The sequence below is a fragment of the Bactrocera dorsalis genome, unplaced genomic scaffold, assembly GCF_023373825.1.
Source record: "Bactrocera dorsalis isolate Fly_Bdor unplaced genomic scaffold, ASM2337382v1 BdCtg113, whole genome shotgun sequence".
Taxonomy (NCBI): Eukaryota; Metazoa; Arthropoda; class Insecta; order Diptera; family Tephritidae; genus Bactrocera; species Bactrocera dorsalis.
In genome coordinates this window covers 1-8,843 of record NW_026038164.1, presented here as the reverse complement: position 1 = coordinate 8,843, position 8,843 = coordinate 1, and the positions used below count along the sequence as shown (strand labels likewise).

At 37.2% G+C, this 8,843-nt stretch overlaps 1 protein-coding gene across 2 annotated transcripts; it reads left to right on the top strand.

The window, feature by feature from the left end:
- The first annotated feature begins 1,502 nt into the window (after nt 1-1,502).
- On the top strand, nt 1,503-4,636 carry LOC105233422 (putative serine protease K12H4.7). 2 transcript variants are annotated; one of them, XM_011215509.4, is made up of 9 exons: nt 1,503-1,653; nt 1,987-2,347; nt 2,460-2,647; nt 2,716-2,951; nt 3,383-3,518; nt 3,579-3,717; nt 3,787-4,088; nt 4,153-4,322; nt 4,386-4,636. In XM_011215509.4, the coding sequence occupies exons 2-9, from the start codon at nt 2,087-2,089 to the stop codon at nt 4,511-4,513; spliced, it is 1,560 nt and encodes a 519-aa protein (XP_011213811.2). In that variant the 5' UTR covers nt 1,503-1,653; nt 1,987-2,086; the 3' UTR covers nt 4,514-4,636. The 2 variants fall into 2 exon arrangements, with proteins under 2 accessions (XP_011213811.2, XP_029409331.2); XM_029553471.2 differs by lacking the exon at nt 1,503-1,653 and adding an exon at nt 1,813-1,910.
- The last annotated feature ends 4,207 nt before the right edge of the window (nt 4,637-8,843 follow it).

Sequence of the window (8,843 nt, the reverse complement as noted above, 5' to 3'; positions counted from 1 at the left end):
ACTTGAACTCGAAGATAATTAGTTTTCATATCTGGAAAAACGAAAAAAGAGGATCATTTGTTCTTATGTCCCAAACCTAGCGCACAACCCTATTTAGGGGATGTTTCGCTTTCTCACTTTAGCTTGCCTTCAAACGGGTGTTTTTTGGCTACCCACAGAGTACTTGATCTAAAGCCGGAAGTCATGAGCACCTTTAGTCATATGTAAAAGAATCGTTTGTTGCCACTTCCAAGTGAATGCTCGGAGAACTTTCCTCACTTGCGTGAACTTCTACGACATGACCTATCCAGCGTAGCCGCTGTCTCTTAATCCACTTAACTATGTCAATGGCGTCGTATATCTCGTAGACCTCATCGTTTCATCGACTGCGGTATTTGCCGTTACCAGTTTACACAGTCGTATTAGTTTTGAGAGGATACCAAATTCAGACATAGCGGCAGCGCGTGTCCATTCTCTTTTCACGGTTTTTTCCAAGACTTGGCACATGGTGAATATGCAGTCAGTTGTTGATTTTTCCGGCCTAAAGCCAAACTGATAAGGTCCAATCAGTTTGTTGACGGTATGTTTTAATATTTCATACAGTACGCTCGATAGAACCTTATATGCGACGTTGCCACGCCAGCTGATGCAGATTGTGGGGTCTCCCTAGTACATAAAATATAAAAGTTGTTGAGTAGTATTATTAAACCTTTGGAGACACCCATCAGCAGTCACCTCTAGACAATAGTACTAAAATGACGAGCTTATTTCTTTATGAATTTGTATCAATAACATTTGGAGGCACCAATAATATAACCATTGACGCTCCAAAAAAGAGGCGAAACCGAAAAAACCACTACAAAGTAGGTCAAAAATCTGGGTGATGCTCATTGTTTTCTTCGATTACCTCCCTTGTTGAGGGTCAAACGGTCAATAAGGAATACTATACCGCGGTCCCACCCTAGCAGAATTGTGACTGACTTTTTAGACAAACTCGAGATGGGAGTACTCGATCAGCCAATGTATTCGTCTGAATTGGCGCCCTCTGAAACTGAAAACTCTTTTCGAATCTGAAAAATCTAACCCATGAGTTCATTGAAGCCATTAAAAGCCTTTTGCTGGAAACACTAAGCGTTAGACATCCATGTTTTGACTCAAAAGGAGAATATTTTAAAGCCGATCATTTGTAATAAAATGCGTAAAAATTTTGTTTTGATCAAGGGTACACATATTTTCCTTTAAAATATATTAGCTGATCGGAGGCGATGTAGAATTCGTGGAATGGAAGAAGAAAGCTCGCTCGAGCTTCTAGTAAAGAGATATTGTATTTAATATAAATCTTCAATTTTTTTAATATACATACATACATATAATATAATATAATATATCACTTTAAGCATTTTAAGAGCGTCAAGCGGAGTACACGGTACGATGTATTAGATTTGTCTCCGTGCACTAGAATGTCGTGGAACCTCTCCGTCATCATAACACGACATATGCCGATATATAAATTCATACTTACATATGTATGTATATTCAAGAGCATCTGTTTCACGGAGAATAGCTGGAAGAGTAGTAGCTCAACGACAACAAAACCGCTCAGCTCGTCATTCGTTTCGTAGACATCGCGTTAAGTAGACGTGCTCATTTGTAATTTCTATAGGATTTTGACAGGTAATAAGTAGTTCAACACAATTTTCTTTTTCCTTAGCAAATTATATTATCAAATAAAATCTGCGCATTTAAAATTAAAAGGAAAATCAATATTGCCTTGTAAGAGGACAAATTGTTGGTGCATACTTTGTGTTGTTACCGCTGTTTTGCTTTTAACTGTCCGACTGCCATTTGTGCATAGTAATCACTATGTAGCGATAACCTCACTTGTGTATATAAATTTATTTTCTATAAACAACGCCACTGTGTGCTTGCGAGTAATTTGAACACTTTAGTTTGTTGACACTAAAAATTTAAATACATTTTGATTTACCTTTTTTTGCTCTTCTACAGAATAATAACAACAAACAACTTCAATAAAACATAGAACAACAACAACGATTGGCATATTTACAAAGACATTATTGTACTCGTAGAACGGGTCAGAGACGAGATGGCCACTGCAAATAGAGCCTTTCCTAGGCACACGGCTTATCTATTGCGTTTGAGTTTTGTTTTGTTGTTGTTTATTATCGCAAGTATTGATAAGACCAGTGCATTGGGTCGATTCCGTAATGGGCGTTACGATGATGGCTTTCTAGGCGAGCCGAGCAAGTTCGAGTCACTGCGACGCAAGCCAGAACCGGAAGACAAATGGTTTGAGCAAAAGCTGGATCATTTTGGTCAAAAGAACAAGGAACTCACTTGGAAGCAGGTATGTAAGATTGCGAATATGCTTCGATATATGAATATTCACATATGTATGTATATGTACATAAATATACTACATGCTATATACATGTAAATTTTTTATTATGTTTCTACAGCGTTATTTTGTGAATGATGAGTTCTATCGCAATGACAGCACAGCACCAGTTTTTCTAATGATCGGCGGCGAGGGAGAGGCATCGAAACGTTGGATGTCCGAAGGCGCTTGGATTAAATATGCGGAACATTTCGGTGCGCTTTGTTTCCAGTTGGAGCATCGCTTTTATGGTAAAAGTCATCCCACAAGGTGAGAGTACTTAGTAAAAAGCTTTCCGGCATTTAAGTTTATATAATTTTATTTATGTTCTTTTGTAGTGATCTCTCCACAAAGAATCTGGTATATCTGACTTCAGAACAAGCGCTTTCGGATTTGGCTAACTTTATACGCAGCATGAAGAAAGAATACAGCATGAATGATAATCAAAAATGGATAGTTTTCGGTGGTTCTTACCCGGGTTCACTGGCAGCTTGGGCACGTGAAAAGTTCCCTAATCTAATACACGGTGCTATAAGTTCAAGTGGGCCGTTATTGGCTAAAGTCGATTTTAAAGGTAAGATTAATATTTTTTTAAATAGTATTGCAGAGCTTATCAAGCAGCGTTTAAACTGTTCATGGATTTTAAAGGGTGTTATAATATCAGAAATATGCATGGATTGAAAGTTCGACTAATTTCTTCGATAATTGTTTTTCATCGCTCAAGTCTTCATTTATGATTGCAATACAAGTTTGTTAATTATAATATTTTAAGACAAAATTACTCACTTCGATACATAAATAATCTATAAATAAACTTTTAAAAATGATAAGAGTGAAACCTACTTCCAACTTCCTTGTAAATTAACCAAATATAAAAGAGAGCATGAGAATAAGAATGTTATTACATTTACAATTTGTAGAAAAATACTTTTTTGTTTTTGTGTTGGACTTTAGTATTTTACTTACATATATACACCACTAAACCCCCTTTAAATATCTTTACAGAGTATTTTGAGGTGGTGAAAGCTTCCTTGGCCACATACTCCACCGATTGTTTAGAAGCTGTGGGTCGTGCATTTGCACAAGTCGAAATTTTAACACGTCACATGATCGGACAACGTAATTTGGATGAGAAATTCAAGTATTTAGCATGCTAAAGGTTCAACCTTTCACCTTTTTTAAACGTTTGATTTTCTTTCAGAACCTGCACACCTATCAAAGACTCCATAAATAATCCATTGGACATGTCCAACTTCTTCGAATCTTTGGCTGGCAACTTTGCTGGTGTTGTACAATATAACAAGGACAACAGACCTAGTGCCAAATATACGATCGATGATGTAGGTTTTTGAAATTGAAAATGATATATTTTTGAACTTACAACATAACTGCTTAATTATCTTCAACAGCTGTGCAACGTAATGGTCAATACTACCATTGGTCCACCGGTTGCTCGTCTCGGTGTGGTTAATGATATGCTTTTGACTGAGTCAAAAGAGAAATGTTTAGATTACAAGTATGATACAATGATCGCTGAGCTAAAAGAAACTTCTTGGGATGCTAAAGCCTGTAATGGCAGTCGGCAGTGGACCTATCAGACTTGCAATGAATTTGGTTTCTATCAAACCTCGAATAATAAGAGTGACACGTTTGGTGACCGCTTTGCGGTTGATTTTTTCATTAAGCAGTGCATGGATGTTTACTCAGAGAGGTACCAACCCCGTTAACTACACACTATTTTCAAATTAACTGTTTCCTTTAACTATCTCATACAGTATGGACTCGAAATACTTAGAGCAAGTTGTCTCACAGACAAACGAAAATTATGGCGCACTGAAACCCAACACCACAAATGTGCTCTACGTACACGGCTCTATTGATCCATGGCATGCACTCGGCTTGACTAAATCGAAGAATCCGAAATTGCCCACAATTTATATCGAAGGTGTGTTAGCACCTATTACAGATGTATAACAATATCGTTTAATACTTTCTTATTTGATTTTAGGTACTGCTCACTGCGCCAATATGTATGAGCCTGCTAAATCCGATCCACCACAACTTGTAGAGGCACGTAATAAAATTATAAAATATCTTGCCCAATTGCTGGAGAACTTCAAGTTGGAGTCAGCCTAAATACATAGTCGGAAATAAGGTTTATTGAGAGAATTAATTCGTTTTTATTTTACGCTTATACCAAATCAAATTCGAATGTAATTGAACAAACTCTATCGAATATATACCCTATTTGTAAATACATACATACATATATTTTTTACATAAATATAAAAAAGTTAATTTTATGAGTTAATTAAAATATCCATTACGGAAGTAGTAATTTCAAAGCACAGTAACAGTTTTTCGAAGGATCGTCACGAATATAGAATCAATAGAGAGTCAAAAAAAATATATAGATTTTCATTTAATGCCTTTTTGAAAGGGGTGGCAATAGTCCGATTCTGCCTAATTGCTATCCGTAGCCTCTGTGGATGGCAAGGAACACAAAGTTTAAAATATCTTAATATTTATTTAAGTTTTTAGAGACAAACGGATTGGGAGACAGTCAGGATTTCAACTCGGCTTATCATTCTATTATATACTTAACTCTATACTTATCTTGAACAAAATTTGATAGTCTGTAGCAACATGTTACGAGAGTCCATATGATTTCTAGATAACGCATTAGCATTAATAAAACTAGGTAAAAATACTCTCTGACCCTTTGATTACGCGATTATAGCCGAGTTAACAACAGCGCGCCAGTCGTTTCTTTTTTTCACAACGTGGCGCCAATTGGAAATTCCAAGCGAAGCCAGGTCCTTCTCCACCTGGTATTTCCAACGGAGTGGATGGATGGATGTCAATTCCATCGTATATCTCATACAGCTCATCGTTCCATCGAATGCGATATTCGCCATAGCCAAAGCGCAAAAGACCATAAGTCTTTCGCAGAACCTTCTCTCTCTCTCAAGACGGGAATAATGTGTGACTTATAAACTTTGATTTTTGTTCATCGAGAGAGGACTTTACTTCTTAATTGCTTACTCCAAAGTAGCACCTGGCAAGAGATATTCTGCGATGGATTTCGAGACTGACGTTGTTGTTGGTGTTGATGCTGGTTCCAAGATAGACGAAGTTATCTACGATTTCGAAGTTATGACTGTCAATAGTGATGAGGGAGTCTAGTCGCTAGTGCGACGACTGTTTGTTTGATGACAGGAGATATTTCGTCTTGACCTCGTTCACTGCCAGACCCATTTGCTTTGCTTACTTATCCAGTCTAGAGAAAGCAAAACTAACGGCGCGGTTGTTAATGATATCAATATCATCAGATGGTACCTTCTCTGTTTTCTTCTGCCGCTTAAATTATTTTCTCCAAAAGTAGGTTTAAGAAGTCATACGAAAGGAAGTCGCCTTATCTGAAACCTCGTGTGCTTTCGAACGGCTCGAAGAAGTCCTTCCTGATTCCGACGGACCTTTTTGAGTTGCTCAACGTCAGCTTATACATCCGCTGTCAAAAGCAGCTTTGAAATCGACGAAGAGGTGGTGTGTGTCGATTCTCTTTTCACGGATCTTTTCCAAGATTTTGCGCATAGTGAATATCTGGTCAGTTGTTGATTTGCCAGGCCTGAAGCCATACTGATAAGGTTCAATGAGTTTAATCTTCTACACAATATGTTCGGTAGAACCTTATACGCGATGTTGAGGAGGCTTATTCAAGGGAAGTTGGCGCAGATTGTGGGGTCTATCTTTTTGTGGATTGGGCAGTGCACACTTAAATTCCAATCGTTGGGCATGCTTTCGTCCGACCACATTCTACAAAGAAGCTGATGTATGCTTTTTATTAGTTCTTCGCTGCCGTGTTTGAATGGCTCGGCCGGAAATCCATCGGCTCCCGCCGCTTTGTTGTTCTTCAGACGGGTAATTACTATTCGAACTTCTTTATGGTCGGTCGATAGAACGGCTGCTCCATCCTTATCGATTGGGGAATGGGGCTCGCTTTCTCCTGGCGTTATATTCACTGCTATTAAGCAGGCTGGAGAAGTGTTACCTCCATACTTTCAGTATGCACTGGGCATCAGTCTCTAGATCACCTTTCATGATTCTACAAGAGTATCCTCCGGTCTTGAAACCTTCTGTTAGTCGCCGCATTTTTTCGTAGAATTTTCGAGCATTACCCCTGTCGGCTAGCTTGCTAAGCTCTTAGTACTTACGCATTTCGGTTGTCTGTTATGATTGCAGCTTCTCGACGTCGAACCTTTCATGTGTTTGTTGACGTGCGTTTTTTGTCTTGGCTGCAACAAGATAGTGGTCCAAATCGATGTTAGGATCTCGGAGCGTGCACACGTCTAAAACACTGCAGATGTGTCTTCCGTCTACTCGTATCACAACATGATCGATCTGGTTGGTGGCCTCTCGATCCGGAGACAGCCAGGTAGCTTGGTGAATTTTTCTATGCTGGAACCTAGTACTACAGACAACCATATTTCGGTCCCCGATGAAGTCGATCAGCCTCCACCCATTTGGGGATGTTTCGTCGTGGAGACTGAATTTACCGACTGCTATGCCTAAGATACTTGGCGACGGAGTCTCTTTCCCACCACCAATCCCACACCAAATTTGCTCTCCACCGTAGTAAACGCCACAAGAGCCTACTCGCCTCAGTCCTTGTCTCGTCCAGCTATATTTTACCAAAAATAAAACGTAATTAAACAATGAACTGAGATGCAACAAGACTTATGCCAGAGCTTCTTTCAATCGTCGAAAGGCTTCTCAAACACGATTTTTGTTATAGACGACAGTCATTGAAGGTTATTTTTATGTTTGAAAATAGGAAAAAGTCATACGGGATCATGCTTGGCGAATACGGTGGCTGCGGTATCGTTACAGTATTGCTTCGGTCAAGAGTTCACGAACAAATTCTTGAATCCATTTCTTTAACAAACAAAAATCGTCAAACTAGACACGTCTAACCATAGCAGCTGATACAGACAAAGTAAGCAATGAATACAGCTGATAAGTAAGTAAAAAATAAAAATAAAATAAAAAAAGTAAAAGCAGTAAAAAAGTAATGTAAGTAAATAAAAATGTCAATCGTACTCTTCCAACCCGCGAAATTTTAATTTTAAAATTTCTGTTATTCTTTGAACAAACCTCCACAATAGAAATGTAATATTTAAAAAAAATGTAAGTTTTCAGCGAATTGTAAATGGTATTTAAATCTAAGATAATGACGACTGATTGAAATTGTCTAGAGTTTTATATAGATCATTATTTATTTTTAAGCGTGTCCCCATCATGCGACGACCAAAGTCACAAATGAACCGCGACCTGTCGATCTTTCTTAGCAATTGTAAAGAAAGCCAGCGTCTCTTTTGCTTTTGTATTTTTCTGTGGACGAAATGGTCCTTATCTTTATTTTTTACTTATTTGATTTCTACAATCTAAGTTCAAGAGAAAACTCTTAATATAAGAGAGCATTCTTTGAAAGTCTATTTATAATACTAATAGCAGCATACGAAGAACTGTTTTTCTGGTCTTTGTATTGAACCAAATAAACCTTATAAAACCAGTGTCATATCTCTAAAGAGCCAATTACGAGTTTGACACCAAGCAAGCCACATACACGTATGTATGTATTTACAGTTTTGGTCGGAGTATAGTGTCCGGTTTAATAAACAAAAAATATATTTGTGAAAAACAAAACAATTGTTAATTAAAGTGAGGATTACATTGATTTTAATTAAAGAGCAAAGCAAATATGTTCAAACTAATTAAAAACAAACATAATCAAAGAAATATTTAACAAAGTCAATAAACAGTTGTAAAAAGTAAATATAGTTCATTTATCTAGAATAGCGTAAACGAAGTTTGGACTAGGAATGTCCGGGAGTTTATCGATCCTTATCATTGGTCACCTGCAATTGACGACAATCTGCTTGTTGATATTTACTTTTAATAATCTTGATAATGTAAAGGCATTCGGACCACGTCGTAGTGCCCTTTACACTATTGATGAACCGAGCAAGCAGCTAATAAGACCTGACGACACACCAGAACCGCAAGAGAACTGGTTCGAACAAAAACTCGATCACTTCGATGACAAACAGGAGAATATAACATGGAAGCAAGTAAGAAAGAAAGTGACAATACCCAGTCAGCATTTACATATAAAAATAAGTGTTTACACGTTTAATTACACGTTTTTTACATGCTTAAAAACACGTTTTGAAAAAGTTTAAAAAACACGTATTTCTAATGAAATTAGTAAGCGTTTTAAACATTTACTTTGTTTTGGACATGTTTTTTTATTTATACATTTAAAAAATAATTTTTAATATTAATTTTGTTTTTAATATAATAATATTAAATTAAAATGTAAATTTAATTTTAATCCGATTTTTTGCGTACTGGAAATATGACTTAGAGGCAAACACAAAGTCCTCTTCCCTGCCTCCATTTTCAG

What these genes read in the sequence shown, in the direction of transcription:
- LOC105233422 (XM_011215509.4), top strand. Translation starts at nt 2,087, where the DNA reads ATGGCCACTGCAAATAGAGCCTTTCCTAGGCACACGGCTTATCTATTG. An exon ending in AGGAACTCACTTGGAAGCAG is followed by an intron (nt 2,348 to 2,459) that starts GTATGTAAGATT and finishes ATGTTTCTACAG; the next exon opens with CGTTATTTTGTGAATGATGA. An exon ending in AATTTGGATGAGAAATTCAA is followed by an intron (nt 3,519 to 3,578) that starts GTATTTAGCATG and finishes ATTTTCTTTCAG; the next exon opens with AACCTGCACACCTATCAAAG.